The sequence below is a fragment of the Tursiops truncatus genome, chromosome 9 (assembly GCF_011762595.2).
Source record: "Tursiops truncatus isolate mTurTru1 chromosome 9, mTurTru1.mat.Y, whole genome shotgun sequence".
Taxonomy (NCBI): domain Eukaryota; kingdom Metazoa; phylum Chordata; class Mammalia; order Artiodactyla; family Delphinidae; genus Tursiops; species Tursiops truncatus.
In genome coordinates, this window is record NC_047042.1 from 20,400,555 (window position 1) to 20,421,023 (window position 20,469).

At 40.4% G+C, this 20,469-nt stretch overlaps 1 protein-coding gene across 4 annotated transcripts in view; it reads right to left on the minus strand.

Annotated features, from left to right (window-relative positions):
• The window catches only part of GSAP (gamma-secretase activating protein), an 89,725-nt gene extending 82,929 nt beyond the window's left edge, over positions 1-6,796 (minus strand). Inside the window, exon 1 of one of the 4 annotated variants that reach the window (XM_073809581.1) lies at positions 6,584-6,796. In XM_073809581.1, the coding sequence (XP_073665682.1) occupies positions 6,584-6,692 (109 nt within the window). In that variant the 5' untranslated portion in view covers positions 6,693-6,796. The remainder of the gene's footprint in view (positions 1-6,583) is intronic. The other 3 variants (XM_073809580.1, XM_033862924.2, XM_019940531.3) reach the window with 3 other exon arrangements.
• Between the last annotated feature and the right edge of the window lie 13,673 nt (positions 6,797-20,469).

Sequence of the window (20,469 nt, forward strand, 5' to 3'; positions counted from 1 at the left end):
TAAAAAGGAACAGAATTGGGTCATTCGTAGAGATATGGATGGACCTAGAGGCTGTCATAGAGAGTGAAGTAAGTCAGAAAGAAAAAACCAAATATATATTAATGCATATATGTGGAATCTAGAAAAATGGTACAGATGAACCAGTTCACAAGGCAGAAATAGAGACACAGATGTAGAGAAAAAAACCTAGGGACACCAAGGGGGGAAAGCAGCAGTGGGGGTGGGGAGCTGGTGGTGGGATGAACTGGGAGATGGGGATTGACATGTATACACTAATATGTATAAAACAGATAATAAGAACCTGCTGTATTAAAAAAAATAATAAAATTCAAAAAAACCCTATATTTTCATTTATAGTTTCTATCTTTGATGTCATGCACAGAATTGTCTCTCCTACCCTGAGATTATATAAATGCTTGGTATATTTTTTTCTACAATTTTTGTGTTTTTATTTTTTAATTATATATTTGATCCAACTAAAATTTATTTATGTATTTATACTCATACGTATACAGTATGAGATAACAATTGTCATTATACTTTGTTTACAAATGGTTACCCAGTTGTTCAAATGCCATTTATTGAATTATGTTTTTTCTGAAATGCCACACTTATAATGTAGTAAACCCCTATGTATATTTCTGAACTATTTATTCTTGTTCCATTGACCCGTCTACATATTATTAAGTCAATGCCACATTGCTTTGATTACAGCTTTATAATGCTTTTTAATATTTGGTGGTCAAGTCCTCTGTGATCACTCTCCTTTCATGGCTATTCTCATCCTTTTATCTTTTCAAATAAACTTTAGGGTAAATTTGTAAAAAAAAAAAAAAAGGCTGGTTTGCCAGATAAGTCTCGTCCACTTCAATGTATTCTTTGCCAAACACGAGTGATTTCACTTTAAAAGAATATGTCTGTCAAATATGTAAATTTGGTTTCCAACTGCTATGAGACAAAAATCAAATAAAAGTATTTCTTTTCTTTCCAATGACTATGGGGGTGGAGGGAGTCTCACAGCCCTATACAAAAATTTGAACTAGTTCCTAAAACAGAGATCAAAGAGTGCTAAGATATAATTATCCTATGACATTTCTATTCTGTAAATAATTCACATAAAACCTCCTGCTCAACAGGACCAGATATTATAATTTCTAAACGTATGAAGTAAACATTATTATATGATTTATATTTCATATTCTGAATAAAATGAGAAAAATCAAGGATGGGGTGATTAGTTAAGCAATAAAGAGAGAAAAGAATTAGAAAAGGAGACTAGGAAGGTAGGGGAAGGAAAAGTAAAAAGGAAGGACAGTGGTGAGAGAAGAGTAAAACAATAAACAAAAACAATGTGACTAAGCCAATCCTCTGGCCCCCAAATCTGTCTGGGGGTATCTAGGAGGCAACAATAAAAGCATTACTCTTGAGTCAGATAACTGGTAAAATATATCACTTCCCTGGAAAAAATGAATAACTACAGTATTTGAAAGATTAATCAATCTGGAACATTAATAAATTCTAATAAATTCATCAATCTAATACTAATTGAAGCAGGCAAGGAGATATAGGCAAGAAAACCTACATTATTTCTGGTCTTAAATATACGTGACATTTAAACCTTAGAAAATTTACATACTGGAGACTTTTTCTTAATTTCCTGAAGATATGATACATTCCAAGAGGGGATTAAGCATTAGACAGAAAAATTAATATATAAAATCTATTATATTGCTACATACCAGTAATAGTTAGAACTTATAATGTTTTTAAATGTGCTATTTATGAGAGCAACAAAAAATAATAACAACCCAGGAATAAATCTGGCAAAAACCTTCATGGAGAAAATTCTAAGACTTCTTAAGAATCATAAAGGAGCTCTAAATAAACAACAAGCTATACTTTATTCATAGTTGGGAAGATTTAATATTGTAAAGATGCCAATTCTCCCCAAGCTGATCCACAGATTCAATGCAACTCAAATCAAAAATCCAACAGATTTTGGTGAAATCTAACTGGCTGATTCCAAAATATATATGTAAGAACAAGGAGCATAGAATAGCCAGAGATGATCCTGAAGATGACTGATGTGAGAAGACTTACTCTACCAGTTATCAAGACTTAACAGAAAGATAGTTACTAAGATGTCTTCGTCTAACATTGGCCAATGGAACAAAATTAAAAGCCCAGAAAAGAAGACTCACACACATATGGAAACTTGATGTGTGAAGGAAGTGGTTTTGCTGTCAGTGAGAAAAGGTAGGGCTACTTGGTTAGTGACACTAGAACTACTAGCTATTAACACAGAAAAACAATGCAATTTACAAAAGAATATATTAACACCTGTAAGCTATAAATAACAAAACAAAATCATATAACCACCACCCAGCTTAAAAATAGCAAATATCAGGGCTACTTTTGAAGGTTCTGGTGTCCCCTTATTTGATTCCTACATCATATTACAAAAATAAATTCCAGATGGATAAAAAGATAACAAAATTCAAAGAAAAAAGCTTTAAAGCTTTTAGAAGTTAACATAAAAATGTCTTCATGACTTCTAAATTTCTTTAAAATATCCAAAACCCACAAACCGTAAAGGAAAAGACTCATAAATTAGACTACATTATAATCAAGAACTCTTGTTTATCAAAGGTAATCACAAACTGAAAAAACCAAGAGATTGAGGGAAGATATCTGCAACATATATGATGAACAAGGGACTAGAATCCACAATGAAGAATGCCTTAAAATCAATATTAAAAAAAGCCACAACAGACAAATAGACAAAAGGATGAACCAACATCCCATAGAAGGGGAAACTCAAATAGCCAGTAAATATATAGAGATGTTCAACCTCAAACCACAATGAAGTAACGTTTAGACCCACCAGTTTGACAAGAAATTTAAAATCTGGAAAAATTAAGAGCTTGTGAAGATACAGAGTACCAAAAACATTTCTATACCACAAATGGGGTAGTTAATAAGTACAAGTACTTTAGAAAACAATTTGGCACTACCCAGGAAAAGTGAAGACGTGCATAGCCTGTGACTCAGCAACTCTAAAGTCAGACATCCACCCTAGAGAAACATGTAAAGTACGCACCAGGTTAGTAAAAGCATAGACTGTAACAGCAAACCCCAGAAACCTCCCAAATGTCACTGTTGGGATGAAGATAAGTAAGTTGGGTTTCCTAGGAAACATCCTGAGACAGTTTCGTATGCAGGGTATTTACTAGGGAGTGCTTACTAAAGTGGGATTAACACCTGTAGCAGGAAGGAGAAGGAAGCAGGACCAGGCTGGGGAAGAAGTCAAGTTACAATGAAGGCCCAGTGGCCTCAGGTGACCTTGGGGTCCTCCACTGGGGAAGCTCTAGAACTGAAATGAATTGTCAGAGTTGTCCCATGTGAGTCAAAATGCCCAGGCCTTTATACCCCACCTCACCCTCTCATTAAAGGAGGCCATACCTAAACTAAAGGGGCATAAAGTTGGGTGACACAACCCTCTGCCGAGGCCATCCCTGAAGGCGCTGACAGCTGAGGGCTATCTGCTGCCCACACGTACAGCACCTGGGACAAGCCCTTTCTTGATAGGAAGATCTAAGCACTGCATCTCCATGTCCACCATAGTGTTGTATAGTCACACAAATGGAATACTATACAGCAGTGAAAATTAACGACCTACAGCAGTCAACATGGATAAATCTTACACTACTGAGAAGAAAAAAAATGAAAAGAATACATATAGTGTTCTTTCATTTACTTAAAGTTCACAAACAAGCAAAATGAAATGATATTTTGCTTAGGGAGATATACATATGGGTTAAAACTACAAATAGAATCAAAGAAATGTTAAAATATAAAAGTTTAAGTGGTTGTAGGTAACAACTTACAGATGAGGGATACGGAGAGCAACAGGATCAAATAGGGAGACAAAGAGCCTACAAAAGTCTTGATATTATTCTATTTTTAAGGTGGGTACACAGTTTTGCTTTTTTTTATTTTTATAGCTTAGATGTGTTAAAAATATTCTTTTGTATAAATTTTAATTTTTAAAGAACAAATATTTTCTTCCTTTATTTCAGGAGAAATAATTTTCCCAAAGTTCAACCTAGAACAAGAAACACATGCAGTAACCAAATCTGGTCTCCTTACTTCTTAACCCCTTTTTGACTAAAATGCTATCATATATGCACTGAATTTCTGTCCTGGCTGACTTAGCCCAGCTCTGTGGCTATTTTGCCAGAAATATGTCATACATCAGGAGTACTACTTAACACCCCTAAGAAATCTTCAGTTGTATTTGTTGATGTAAAAATATTAAGGCTTCAAATTTAGAGAGCAAGTGTGCAGAGAGGAGACTTTACAATGGTATAATTATTCATAATTTACATTTGAAAAGCCGAGACTTTGAAAGGAAAATAATTTGCACAAATGTGTGGAGTAATAGCTGTGCTAGGAATAAAATAGAATCCCACATTCCCCTGCCAGTGCTACAAATTACAGCAGCAGAATAATTAACTTGTGGTTTTTTTGAGCTACCACCCACTGGTGAGTTTCAGAAATAACAATTTCTTTTAGTATAATAGGGCTAATATCTTGCCAAGGTGCTCTGCAGGAGCAAAATACTACCAATATCAGAAAAATCCGGTATTTCTAGTAAGTTTAGTTTCTGAGGACCCAGGGGTATCTGCTGTTTGGTGAAATGTCAACACACAAGTTTCTATGTCTTCACAGATGTGTGAAAGACACAAGGAAGCCAAAATCTAACTGGCTCACACACAGCTTTTCAATCACAACACACATTACTGAAACATAAGACTGTGGCATTTCACACTTCATCTAACTTCTCATTTTCAGACACTTGCCACTTAGCTCTATAAGGTGGAGGTCCAGAGGAAGGACCACTTTGTGGTAGAAACCATAAATCTTCAAAAGCTCTTTAGACATTCAGGAGACTTTTAAAAAATCCCCCAAAGTGAAGCTTTACTAATAATGACACTAGTCGTTTGTCAAACTCACTAGTCAAACTGGAGCCTTGAGCTACACAAACATGACTCCCTGTTTGGAACCAACAACTAACATGCCAAGACAAGGAACCCTACAAATATTCTGCTAAAGCCATAGGACAGAAAATTTTCTCCAGCGATAAGGGGAAAGGAGTTGTAGATATGGGTAATTTGATGGACCTCTCCAAAAAATGCCCTCCAGCAAGTCTAAGTGTTTAAGGAAAACCAGATGGGGAAAAAAAGAGGTAAACACACTGAAGTGGCTAGCTCCTGTGCACAACTGGGATCCAGGGTATCGTTTCTTTGAACCTGAACCTAAGCCCTGAAGATGCAACATTATTTCCAGCAAACGTTTCTTCTTGAAAAACAACCTGGGAAATCACAGAGTTCCCCTTCTTTAAAGTTTTGGTTGATCAATGCTGGGAAGGCTCGAAAGTGACTTTCCACTCTCTTATCAAAATCAAAACAAAGGATTTTTGAGACAGATGAAAATCAAAGGCTCAACTGCCCAGAATGTATTCCAATTCACCCTGAGGAAGTTGGGCAGGACACCCGAGGATCACTTGGTCTCACGCCTCTTGCTGGCCGGCACAGGTGGTCTCTGGGTTGGTGGTGACGGGCTTGATGCTTTGGAAAACAGTGGGCTCTCAGTTCATTGCTCACAGCCTGAAAGCAGACCCCTACCCTCTCGCACTTCACATCCGAAGTGGCATGTCCCCTAAATCACGGATACTGTTCACCCAGAAACACGTCTCACAAACGTGGGGACAAACCGTGCAGCTGTTAAGTATTTATACGGTGGTTTTCCTGGCGGCCATGATTCATCTTTTCTTTCTCATAACGCGAGAACTTCCAGTAGCCTCCAGTCTTGGTGGAACCCCTACCCAGGTGATGAATCTTTTTAGGCAGGTGAGATATGAATAAAGCATAGAGAACGACCCTCCCCCACCCCCTGCAGCCTTGTGCCGGAGGAGTTGCAGAGTCTGGGCAGCTGCTCCTCCACGCCCTGCTCTGATGAGATGATGCCAAGGTACCCAGCCTTTCTACTGAAGGTGACTTACTGTGCGCAACCCTTAAGCCAGAAGCTGGAGGAGTTCTAGCTGGAACTAGCTAGAAGAAGCAGTGACCACCTAGAGGGGTGGGATAGGGAGGGTGCGAGGGGATATTGGTATATATGTACACGTAGAGCTGATTCACTTTGTTATACAGCAGAAACTAACACACCATTGTACGGCAATTATACTCCAATAAAGATGTTTAAAAAAAAAGCAGTACAACTCCGCCACCGAGACCTTGCCCACCTTGCCCCGGGGGCTGTCCCTCCGCCCTTCAGCCAGTGGCCCCGGTTGAGGGTGGCAAAGCCCAGACTCCGAAGAGGGGAAGGTCACCCCTTCAGCACCAACCTTCACAGGCTAGCAGGGGGCACAGGCTGCGCGTCTGGCGGTGCCCACCAACCACCCCGGCCCAGCCCGGGAACACCTAGGTATGAAGGACTCCAACTCCCCCGCCTCCGCTGCCCCTGCCTAACCCCCCCCCCCCACATCCACGCCCCACCCCTCCCCGACGCACGCCTACAGCACCTGGGCCTCCGCCTCCGGCCCCAGCGGCCACTAACGCCGCCCGCTGTGCCCGCAGCCACGGGAGCACGTCCTTCCCGAGATCGAAGTCGGAGACCAGACGGAGGGCCATTGCCCGGACGCGGCCACCGGGCAGCTCTGGAGCCCTGCGCCGCGGGCATTCCCGGCCCTCCGCGCGCCACCGCACCCCGCGCCCGCCCTTCCTTCCTCTCCCCCGCCCGCCGCTTTCGGTTCCGCCGCGGCCGAGCGGGAGAAGCCCCAGCACCGCCTCCTCCCGGCCCGGCCCGCGCCGCGCACGTGAGCCTCGAGCTGCGCACGTTGGGCCGGCGGGGGGATGGGGGGAGGGGGAGCGACGAGGGCGCGGGGACCAGACCCAGCCGGGCCGCGAGCCCTCGACTTGCACCCTCGCGGCGGAGGACAGAGAGGGAGGGAGGATTTGTTTTTTAAAGAGGCGTGGAGATGTTGCTGGACCAATGGTTTCCAAACTATGCTGCATATGACATGTGCGTGCTAGGCGTTTGGGGTTTCTTTTGTTTGTTTGTTTGTTTGTTAATCCCCAGGTGAGTCCACTGTGCAGTAAACTTTAGAAACCAGTTGGCTAGAGAGAGGTATTACTAGCTGGGTCACCTGAGAAGGTTCAAGGTCATCACCGGGGCAGAAGCAGGCGGTGGCTTGGGCCTATTCAGCCCAATTTCAGGGTGGTGGTATTTTATTAGTAGTACTTAAGTAGAAAGTAGCAGCGAGGTGTATGTGAGATGATTCTATTTTAACAGAGGTTCGGAGACACTGGAAGGGGTCAATCAGCTCAACACAAACAGGTCTTCTGCCTATTTACGGGGCTCCCTACACTGGCTGCAACGAAGCTGAATTGTTGAAGATTTCCTCTGCACTTTTTTAAAAGTGCTCTCCTTCCAGGGGCACCTGTGGTGTGGGGCACCGTCTCATCCCCATACCTATAAATAAGTCCAGTGTTTTCTTAATCTTGCCACTCAGGTTTCTTTTCATTAGAGAGTGTACCATCAGTATTGCTTGCTGCACCTTTGGCACTGCAGATCCAATCCATCCTGAACATCAATGCCAAGTTATTACTGTCCCTAAAACAAAGCTGTCTTCATGGCCCCGTGCAGAAGACTTTGAGTAACAGCTGACTGCAGGATAAAGTGCCTATACTTTACCTGACCCTTCCAGCCTTTTCACCTAGACTTACTTTCAGCTCCAGGTTGGCCTGATTCCAGAACCCTCTGATTCCACCCACTTGCCTCCGAAAAAAATCACCAGACCCTTACAATCTGGATGCACAAAGCTTTCTCACAGCTTCAGCCCCTAGCGACCTTCCTAACCCTGAACTTCTAGACAGATGTTGCTAGTACACCTCATTTGACAATCAAATGCTGCATGGAGCCGTGAATTGAATCTTGAGTCTTGCACACCCCTCTGCAGCGGCTAACAGAGCAGCCAGAAGGTGCTCCACTGTTACTGCAGAGTGAGTCAGTAATGGACTAAGGGGTGCTTTGTCACATGTCTCACAAAGTGAGGGTCTGAAAACTACCCTCTGTTTCACAGTGCAGACTCCTAGGCTCTAGTCTAGACCTGGGCAAGGCACAGAAATGTGCATTTCAGTCAGAGCCTCAGGTGATTCTTAGGCTCGCTAAGATTTGAAAATTTCTCTAAATAAAGGTAAAAGAAACTCTTGATTTCGCCCTACTGACACGTTTCTCCGGCTGCGGTGGTGGATGATTTCAGGTAGCTCTCCACTACTCACCACCACATTCGTAGGAAAGTCATCCTACCTGTAAAGTGCATGAAGCTTTAACAGAAATGCTTACTGAGGCTGCTGATATTGCTAGTGCAAAGAAGGGTGACCACTGAAATAATGGGGAGATACGACAACGAATGTTGCATACCAAATGGAGCTGGTTGCCTTTGTCATATAGAAACGTCTTCACTTTCCTATTTTAAAAATTAAGTTTCTGTCGATTTTTTTCTCAGTTAACCTCTATTTTTATCAAGTAAAACTGATTTTATAGTCTTCATCAAGCAGTGATTATATAAAAATTCCCTTCCAAATAAATTTAAGTAAAAAAGAACATAGAGAAGGTGAGAAATAATAACTAAGATACCAGAGAGACATGGCCAAAGCCATGAAGGTAGTATATGAATGGCTGAGCTTTGGAGATAATTCGCTAAGGAAAAGACTAGTGAATGGTGACTTACTGGTTTACAATTTGTGAAAGATTAACAGAAAAAGAATGCTGATGGATTATCCTTGAACTCTAAAGAAGGCAGAACTGGAAACTGTCCTATCTTCTTTAGTTAAAAAGCTGCTTCATTGATGGATGTGTTAACTTGACTGTGGTAATCATTTCACCATGTATATTTATATCAAATCATCACATTATACACTTTAAATATTTGCCTAAAAAAAGGGAAAAGAAAAGAAAGCTGCCTCAGAATCATTAAGCACTGGAACTGGCTTTTTTTTTTTTTTTTTTTTCTTCCGGTACGCGGGCCTCTCACTGTTGTGGCCTATCCCGTTGCAGAGCACAGGCTCTGGACACGCAGGCTCAGCGGCCATGGCTCACAGGCCCAGCCGCTCCACGGCATGTGGGATCTTCCCGGACTGGGGCACGAACCCGTGTACCCTGCATCGGCAGGCGGACTCTCAACCACTGCGCCACCAGGGAAGCCTGGAACTGGCTTTTGAATAGAATAGGAATATTTCTATTTCTTGGGGATTTTAAGAATTAACCATCATCTTCCTTAAAATCATAGCATAGCATAGAGTTGGAGACCTAAAGATTTTATAATCAAGACCTTTATTTTAGAGATGAGGGCACAGGCTCAAAATGGTGAAATGAATGTCTGGTCTAAAGTAGCAAAGCTAGTAAACCACGATGTTGGGATCAGAACACAGGTCTCCTGCTATTGGTGTTTGTGTTGATTATGTCCAGTGAACTGACTTAGAAGACTCAAATTACCTTACAGCCTGAGGATTCCGAGTTATCCAAATACCACACCCCGACTCGAGTAGAATTCTGTGACCGCAGTGAGAAATCACAGAACTTGAATCACATGGTTTCCTCAAAATAGTCTAAGTTCTTTGTAATTTCATCTTGAGTTTTAGAGTTGAAGGAAACTAAAGGAATTGGAAATGTGGGTTGAATGAATCATTTGTAAATGAAAATAGTTACTCTAATAGAGACGTTAAAATGAAGAGTTCCACTCTGTTCTCCTAACCAGAAAGAACGTCTGGAAGAGAGAAACAATACAAGTGGATTCTGAAGGAGTTAGAAAATGGCCTATTTAACAAATCTAGTCCAAAATTCTAAAACTACAAGGAATCTAAGGAAAGGACTAACGAAATCAATACTAGGTTTGAAGTTGGCATTCAGTGGAGCAATAAATATGCTAAAAGAACATTTTTGTTAATAAACTCATGTGGTTGAAATTAAGTAGAAGTGAATCAACTAAAAACCAAACCTTGCATTTTGGAGGCTAATCCTTTGAAAGCACAGCTGAGAATGTTTTCCTTAAAATTAATAGAGGTTACCAGAAAACCCATTAGACTCTAAATAATGCATGAGTAAGGTTCCTCTGAACTTTCTAGGAAATAATAATTGAAGTTTTGTAACTAAGATGCTAAAGCACTTACAATGAGGTGACGTCTTATGTAGGTATTAAGAATGCTGCTTCCCTACAGTAATCTATTTCTAGCAGATATATTTAATATGTTTTTAAGTAAATATCTAAGGTGGTGATCATTATGACACCCCCCCCATCCATTTGCCCCCAGTCAGGTGTTAACATTTCGTCTTGCCAGTGACTGACTGGGAATGGGCATGTGCATCAGTCAGGATTAGGCGCACCAGAAGTTATTGAAAACCCAAATTAACAATGAATTGAACACACAGGTCTTATTTTCTCACCTATCTGGAGGTAGGTAGTCCAGTGCTTGTGAGGGCACGTCTCTGAAATCAGGCATCCAGGCTTCTTCCAGCTTTTTCTTCTATCAGCTCTTTGGGTGTATCCTTGTCCTCATGGTCTAAGGTGACTGTGAAAGCTTCAGCCATCTTGTCTGCATTACAAAAGTCAAAATGGAAGAAGGGAGATAAAAGAGGATGCTGCCTTCCTTTTAAGAATACTTCCCACAGGCTCTACATAACATTTTTACTTAAATTTACAAGGAGTCTTTTAAATGACTAGTCATATGCCCAGATAAAAATCGGGATAATATTACTAAAAAAAGTGGGGAGAACCGATGCTAGAGGCCTCTATCATGGCATGAAGTCCAATTCTGGACAATGGGTTGTAAGGAAACCTCTACTACGGTATTTCTGGGAAAGATTTCTCTATTCCTAAAAAAAGGAGACATGGGAAAAGAAGGTCCTTTTCAGCCTTTATATATTTCAAGGCCTGGATATGATTCCTGGAACTTCACCAAACCTGCTACCAGTCTGAAGAGGGAGTCAACAGATGGAAGTAGGCAGAGCCCAGAGAACTGCAGAGAAAGAGGGCTGTGGCCTGTCATTCTTGAAGCCAGCCCTACCTCTGGCCTTTTTGATATTAGCGATAAAAAACTTCCCTGCTGTTTAAACAAAATTGAGTCAGACTTTTATTTTACTTGAGGCCAAGGCTCTCAATTTTAAAGGCCTATCATTTCAGAATTTTGGTAACTTCCACCAGAGTGCTCCGATCATAATAGGTTTTGAACACATTAGGGCACATTGCCCTATATTTTTGTATTGTTGTTATTAACATAAAATGAAATAATGTTAAAGGAGTAGGCTTGGGGGAAAAAACCCAGATGAGCAAAAAGTTAATTCCAGATCTCTGATAACTTAACCTTTGGATCAGATCACACTTGAAACTCATTCTATCAGCAGACTTTTTAATTACATGAGCCAACAAATTTCCTTTATTATGTAAGCCAGTTTGGATTGGATTCTCAGTTATTTCTGCTAAAAGCACCCCAAGTTGGGGATTCTCAAACTTTAATGAGCACACAGATCACCTGAAGATCTTGTTAAACTGAAGATTCTGATTCAGCAGGCTGGGGTATACATTTTAACAGGCTCCCAGGTGATGCCAATGCTGGTGGTCCACAGCTGTCACTTTGAATAGCAAAGTTCTGCTACCTCATGCAAGGATCTTTCCACCTGTATATTGCTACCTTACTTTCACCACAGAGAGGGCCAGGTGGGGTAGGCTTGGATGGGTTAGCTGTGGAGATACCCCAGAACTGAAGGTCTAGGTCCAGAGAGAAGTCTAAAATGGGGGTGAGTACTGAGTCCATAAGTTAGAACAAGACCATGGGCCACAAGTTCTAGTAGCAGACCACAGAAAATCAGAAACTGAAGGGAGGAGATTTTAGGAAAATGAAAAGGATCTTAGCCCAGGACTTCTAGAAAGCAGAGCCTGGACAAAGATTAAAGTGCTCACACTTTATAAAGAGGAATGCAAACACAGGCAAGAAGAGAAGTAAAGCAAGACAGTGAATCATAATCTGCATTTTAACAAGACCCCTGAGTGATCCATGTGCATGTTAAAGTTTGAGAAGCAATGTGCTAGCTACCATATGCTTTAAATAAGAGTTGTTTTCTTTCTTTGTTTGTGACTGAGTTATTGAGTCCCAAGCCTGTGTTGATTTGGTGTAGAGTAGAGATTTCACTCCAAGATGCAGGAGACAACGGGAGAGTACAAGAGTCTTCCAAAATACACCTACTCTGTGCACATCACAACACAGTGACCCTAAAAATACAGGGGTTTCCTTCTTTATCTGTGTTCAAACTTTTCACTGTTTTACTTAATGCGGCTTCAGCAATAATATTAGAGATACACACAATAGGAAATGAAAAAAGATGTGGCCTTTCTGGAGAATTTTAAAAAATACACAAGATGTTCAAGACGGATAATTCATATGTCCCTAAATCATCATTTCCAAGTTCTGTTATGATAGGACGTTTTTGCAGTCATTTTGAAATTCTGTCCTAAAAATGAAAGTGAAGCACACTGACATCCAACACACTTTCTCCATCTAAGAAAGGAATCTTATTTAGATATGTTTAAAAATAGACAAAAGATATAGTCCTATTTCTTACCAGTTACAAATGGAATTCTAAAGACTGTCTCAACTGTTAACAATAGTTATCTCTGGGAAATGCAACTAGATGAAGTTTTTTTTTTAAAACCTTAGCCACACATTAATTTTTTATTTATTTATTTATTTATTTTTTGTGGTACGCAGGCCTCTCACTGTTGCGGCCTATCCCGCCGTGGAGCACAGGCTCCGGACGCGCAGGCTCAGTGGCCATGGCTCACGGGCCCAGCCACTCCGCGGCATGTGGGATCTTCCCAGACCGGGGCACGAACCCGTGTCCCCTGCCTCGGCAGGCGGACTCTCAACTCTCTGCGCCACCAGGGAAGCCCCACATATTAATTTTTTTAATTTTAAAAACTAGCTTAAATTTTTAGAAATTTTTTATCTTCACTCTGATTTTGGTAATAAAATTATTGTTCAAGCTTTAAGGAACATCTTGATGACAATTTGTGGCGATTTTTGTCCTGTGTAGTTGTAGTTGGCTTTATGCTTAGGGACGTCGTATATTGTTTTTACATGTTTCCTTGGAGAGCTGACACCATTTAGCAGTAGTGATTGATAGCATAACTGTTTAAATATGCTTTCTTATCATTTACAATGTTAGTGTGAGAGCGCTCTCCCTGCAGTTCGTTGAAAAGACTGACATAGATCTTTTAAGGAAATGTTCTAGAGAATAATAGCCCTATGATTAGAAGGGAGATAAAGGGCTGACATTTAACAAGACGGGCTAGACAACATTTTGAATCCATTCTAAAGGAATTATACCTGATTTAATCAGGGCATAGGGAAGAATTGGGGTGAAACGTTCAGAAAGGTGCTAAACATTTCTGACACCAAGAATGCTTCCCCAAGTTCCTTTTAAAGTTTAGCAGATGAGTAAATATTAACTGTGTTGAATTACTCTATCTCAAATAGGAAGAATAATGGGATGTACAAAACATGAAAAGAGGGACTTCCCTGGTGGCTCAGTGGTTAAGAATCCGCCTGCCAATGCAGGGGACATGTGCTCGATCCCTGGTCTGGGAAGATCCCACATGCCGCGGAGCAACTAAGCCTGTGCGCCACAACTACTGAGCCTGGGCTCTAGAGCCCGAGAGCCACAACTACTGAAGCCTGTGTGCCTAGAGCCTATGCTCCGCAACAAAGAGAAGCCACTCTAGTGAGAAGCCCGCACACAGCAACGAAGACCCAACACAGCCAAAAATAAATACATACATACATACATTTATAAAAAAAATATGAAAAGATCATCGAAAAAGTTTATAATCATGTGAAAGTTGGGTGGCCATCTCTAATACCTGGATTTTGGTATTACTTGTAATGACCAGAAACGAACAATGTTGTTATATTCTATCTCAGTCAGAAAGCACTCCATTTTGAAGTGGCTTCTTAGAGTTTTCTGTTCTTATGTCAACTATCATCTTAACAGAAACAATCGGCTTACTTGTGATTTACTTAAACATAGATGTTGTTTTCCCCTTTCTTCTTCTTCCTCCTTTTCTCCCCTTATTCTCTTCCCTTCCTCCTTCACTGCCCTTTCCCTTTCTGTTCCCAAACAATTCCATCCTGAAACCATCAGGTGGGGCACAACATCTGTACAGCTAGGGTTGAGGGCAGGATGTTGGCCAAAATTTGTACTTCAGAGCCCAAGCAGGGTGAAGAAGGTGTTCAGCAGGGGTGGGGGGGGGTCACCTAGCATGAGGTGTCGGAATCCAATCAAGGAGAGCTGGGCAGGTAGGCAGGGTGGTTGTTCAGTATGGGGTATCAGATTGCAAGTGGCTTGGGGAGGGCATCTGCACAGAGGTGGGAACAGAGATGGGAAATTGCCTATTTACATGTGGACTGATCAGTTAAGTAAATATATTAAGAATAATGTGAGTCATGTTTCTCACTGGCAGGCTAGGGTATCACAAGAAAAGAGAAAAAGGCTAAAGTGAACTCTATAGTGTTGGATTGGCCTTGGAAGTATTGGTGTAAACTTATAGTTTTCATTAGATAGAGAGATGATGATAGATAGAAATGTAGATGTAACGTAAATGGATGTATGTGTATATGCATATACACAAGTTCTGTCCATTGAAAGCCTGGGAGCAGCAATACCCCCGATATCAGTTAAACTGCCTGGCATGAGAAAGAACAAGATGAGGCTGAAACATCTCCTAGTGCCGGAAAGCCAGAATGTGCTTCAAGAATAATGGCGACATGTCAGGTCATAGCTGCCAGTGTGAAGGGGGTCCCCACTGGCCACGTCTGGGACAATTTGAGCGTCAAAATGAGCAATTGTAATAAAGGATTGTGAAAAGATAAAAGATTGTTAAAAGATAAAAGGCACATTAAAATTTTAAGAGTTTATCTGAACAAAAATCCATTTGAAATTGGGCAATGCCAAACTAAAAGTGGTTAAGGGCACTCCACTAGGGAAAAAAGTTTATAGAGAAGAAGCAGAAGTAACATAAGGAAATTATTGATTGGTTCTAGCTTCGAACCTCGTTGGCTATTTGTGATTGGTTGTTCTTAGGTTTTGATTTCATAATCTTGAGGCATTTACGGGCTTAGATTCTGGTTTGCTTACATAGGCTGCCACAGCATTAGATCCGCCTCAGTCTAATGGCCTCTCTGTTTAATTAATATAACAAATCTATTAAATAAAACAGAAAACCATGGGAATACACACACATATAATATACATATAGAAAGTTTGATGCAGAACAGGATGTCTAGCTAGTTTCCAAGTACCACCCCACAAAATACAGATTAAGCCTCAAATATATCACTTAAATCAAGGGATCAAACTAAACAACATCAGTAATGACACAAACAGAAATTATAGGATAAAATCACTACCCAAAAATGATAACCTCATAGACTTAGAGAACGAACTTATGGTTACCGGGGGAAAGGGTAGGGGGAATGGATAGTTGCAGAGTTTGGGATCAACATGTACCCACCGCTATATTTAAAATGGATAACCAACAAGGACTTACTGTATAGCACAGAAAATTCTGCTCAATGTTATGTGGCAGCCTGAATGGGAGGGGAGTTTGGGGAAGAATTGATACATGTATATAGATGGCTGAGTCCCTATGCTGTGCACCTGAAACTATCACAACATTGTTAATCAGCTCTACTCCAATATAAAACAAAAAGTTAAACAAAATGACAACCTTAATCTAATCATGAGGAAACATTAGACAAACCCAATTGAAGAACGGTCTACAAAATAACTGGACTGTTATCTTTGAAAGTGTCAAGGTCATGAAAAACACTGGAAGACTGAGAAACTGTTCCAGACAGAAGGAGGCTGACGAACCATGACAGCTAAATGCTGCATATGATCATGACCTGGATACTTTGCTATAAAATTTATTATTGGGTCTAAATGCTGGAGAGGGTGTGGAGAAAAGGGAACCCTCCTACACTGTTGGTGGGAATGTAAATTGGTGCAGCCACTACGGAAAAGTCTGGAGGTTCTTCAAAAAACTAAATATAGAGTTATTATATGATCCAGCAATCCCACTCCTGGGCATATATTTGGAAAAGATGAAAACTTTAATTTGAAAAGATACATGTACCCCAACGTTCATAGCAGCACTATTTACAATGGCCAAGACATGAAAGTAACCTAAGAGTTCATGGACATATGAATGGATTAAAGAAGATGTGGTACATATATACAATGGAATATCACTCAGCCATAAAAAAGAAATGAAATAATGCCATTTGCAGCAACATTCATGGACCTAGAGATTTTCATAATAAGTAAGTCAGACATAGAAAGACAAATACCATATGATATCACTTATATGTAGAATCTAAAAAAAGTGATACAGAGACTACCCTGGTGGTCCAGCAGTTAAGACTCCCCACTCCCAATGCAGGAGGCCCAGTTCGATCCCTGGTCAGGGAACTAGATCCCGCATGCATGCCACAACTAAGAAGTCCACATGCTACAAAGAAGATCCTGCGTGCTGCAACTAAGACTCAGTGCAGCCAAAAATAAACAAATAAATATTAAATAAATCTTTTAAAATAAATAAATAAATAAAGTGATACAAATGAACTTATCTACAAAACAGAAATAGACTCACAGAAAACAAACTTATGGTTACCAAAGGGGAAGTAGGGGGAGGGATAAATTAGGAGTTTGGGATTAACAGATACACACTACTATATATACAATAGATAAACAGCAAGGACCTACTGAATAGCATAGGGAAGTATAATCAATATTTTGTAACAAGCTATGATGGAAAAGAATCTGAAAAACTATAGATATAAATACATGTAAGTATAACTGACTCACTTTGCTGTACACCTGCAACTAACACAACATTGTAAATCAACTATACTTCAATAAAAAAATAATAATAATAAAGTTCATTATTGGGTCAACAGAATAAACTTGAACAGGTCTGAGAATTAGGCAGTAGTGACATTTCAAGGTTAATTTCCTAATTTTGATTGTTGTACGATAGTTATGTAGGAGAATGTTCTTGTTTGTAGAAAATACATACTAAAGTATTTGGAAATAATGGGACATCATATCAGCAATTACTCTCAAATGGTTCAGAAAAATAATTATTTTGGTGAAACTCCCAACTTTTCTGTAAGTTTGTGATTGTTTCAAGATGAAAAATATTTTTAAAAGCATAAATGTTATCAGAATGATTGGTTTTTCTAAAGTCTTCTTAATGTTTTTTCCATAGAAGGAAATACCATCTCCTGTTGTCTTAGGAGCGAAATTTAAATAGTGACATGAGTAGATTTGATTTAAAACAGTGAATTATCAGAAGATGCACAGGTTTTTAATTAGATTGCATTTACAGAAATGCAAAGAAAATTACTAAGTAGTCTTGTGCTCTGTGAAGTGAATTCTCCAAAACCGGCTAAAAAGAAACCATAGTCAAATAATAGGAGAAGTATGATGGAAAATTATATTTTCACCTCTTACATGACTATCTTTCTTCCTTTATAGGAATCTTCCATTAACTGCTCTTAGGAAAAAAAAAAATTGCCAAAATAAAACATTTTTTTTCAGAGCAATCAGATGACTATTTCATAGGGAAATTGATGTCATAAATAAATACATAAAAGGAGTAAATAATATATACTACAGATATATTTTCATTAAAAAATGCACACATTGAATTTAATGAACAGCACTTATCCATTTAAAAAGAAATGTATAACAGATATCTGTGTGTGCAGCAGATTTTTAATGTCCCACTGCCATGTGTTCTGTACATAGGTTTTTGTTTTCCTTTCAGATTTTTGAAAACAGTGGAAACCATGAGAGAGAATATCTGAAGCAATTCATTAAAATCTTGGCAGCCGCACCCGCAGCTTCTGCTTCACTGAAAGCTGCCTTTACCGAAGCTGAAATTCCCTCCACAGAAGACTATTGTCACTGCCTTTGGAGGGGCAATTCCTGGAGGAACCACTTCAGCCAATCTAGAGTCTTGAATAAACAAAACTATGTAAATGAATTGCCGTCTCGAAAGCGGTGGATTAGTGTGCTCTTTAGAATGTTCCTGGGAAAATAAATTTGATTAAAATGAAATATTTTTGCTGTACAATGTGATGCTCCAATTCAGTGGATTCTGATGTCTCTCCAGTGTCAGTTGTATGGGGAAGGGAAATGACAGGCTGTCCCTCAGCTGTTGAATCAGACGAACCTCTTTTCTTGGACAAGATTTTACAGTGAAAATATGTTGTAGGTGATCTAAAATGAAAGAATTTCTCGTTGCCGAGAACTTCGCATTTTCTGCCTTTTTCACCTGTTTGTGGTTCTGGTTGTTTTTTTGTTTTTTTTTCAGTTACTCTCCCCTCCACTGGGCTTTGGTAATTAGGGCTGGGAATTTCCTGATTCCAGTGTTCCACAGTAGCCTTTTCCCTCCCTCCAGTTTCCTCCCAGTGGCCTATCTCTTTGGTGTCTTTGTTCTCAGAACAAAATAGTCCCTGCAAGCATTGATCAAAGTTTTATGAATACACACTGACCCATTAACTACTTGAAGATCTTCTTCATTTAAGTAGCTTCTTTTTTTTTTTACTTTCTTGGCTGTGTTGGGTCTTCATTGCCGATGAGGGCTTTCTCTAGTTGCGGTGAGCAGGGGCTACTCTTTGTTGCGGTGAGTGGGCTTCTAATTGCAGTGACTTCCCTTATTACAGAGCACCGGATGTAGGTGCGCGGCCTTCAGTAGTTGCAGCACGCGGACTCAGTAGCTGTGGCATGCGGGCCCTAGAGCGTGGGCTTCAGTAGCTGCGGCAAGAGGGCTCTAGAGTGCAGGCTCAGTAGTTGTGGCACACGGGCTTAGTTGCTCTGTGACATGTGGGATCTTCCTGGACCAGGGATCAAACCCGCGTCCCCTGCATTGGCAGGCGGATTCTTAACCACTGCGCCACCAGTGAAGTCCCTAAGTAGCTTCTTTTTAAATTTTGGTGATGGTTTATTTTTTATTTATCTTACCATGAATCGCAATAGACAAAGGAAACATGACTTGAGGCATAGAAAAAAATCCATATCATAGAAAATCTTTCTGAAAAAGATTTTACTGTACCAAAAAAAAAAGAAGAAAAAAAGGAAGCCTCTGAACCATTCTCTGCGTAGATGCCAATAATACAGACTACTCCAGAGAAATAGAAACAAGCCCAGCACTTTCAAGAGGATCCAAGCAGTTAATCACCAAAATGACTATGCCTCCGTCCTCTTAAAGATCCCTGTTGGGCTTCCCTGGTGGCGCAGTGGTTGAGAGTCTGCCTGATGATGCAGAGGACACGGGTTCATGCCCCGGTCCGGGAAGACCCCACATGGCGCGGAGCGGCTGGGCCCGTGAGCCATGGCCGCTGAGCGTGCTCGTCCAGAGCCTGTGCTCCGCAACGGGAGAGGCCACAACAGTGAGAGGCCCGCGTATCGAAAAAAAAAAAAAAAAAAAATCCGTGTTATTTACTGAAAATAATTTAATAGGTGGAAGTAGTGAGATTTGTAGGTAATTTTTCAAAGATGTTTATTGAGGGTTCCATGAACGTTCCCCCTTATGTTCACTTAATTTTTTGAAATATTTAATTTAAACCCTCTTCATTCTCAAAAATCCAAACTTTTCCCAAATTTTGAGCTTACCTCCTCTGATGCAGAATTTTTCTTTAAAAAGATGATCTGTATCTGTGTTATTATAGTCAAGGCTGGTCTCTAGGCCTTGACTGGAAGAGCGACTAGAGACAAATATATGCCAATGGGAAAGAGGTATCTCTCTGTCCTGTGTGGAATCAGAACACCATCAGAATGCTTGGTACTAATGGCAGCCTGAAGCCTGTAATGTGCCACCTTTCCCCTTAGGGCCTCCTAATCTGTGTCCAGCTTTCCAAACGTCCATCTAATCTGTGTCCACCCCTGGGAGCAGATAGTACAGTTCCCAGTCAGGGCGTTCTCTGATAGTATCAAAACCTCGCAGTTTAAGAAAAAGCTTGATAACTACACCAGGTTGGCCAAACGCTCAGCTGAGTCTCAAGAGGGTGAAGAATTTCAGGTATTCAAAAAAAAAAAAAGCAAAGCAAAAGGGTGACCTACTCAGTACTCGATTGAGAGTTAAGAAGCCTAAATTCTTGTTACAGCCCTAGCATCAGGTGGCTCTGTGACCTTGGGCAAGTCACTCAAATTTCCTGGACTTGGTTCTCTTATTTGTAAAATAAAAGAAGTTGGACTATGATTCCCAATGTCCCTTTTTATAAACAGTTCTATGATTATTAACTGTAGTAGCAATAAGATAATCTAAAACAGATATCCACACACCAACCT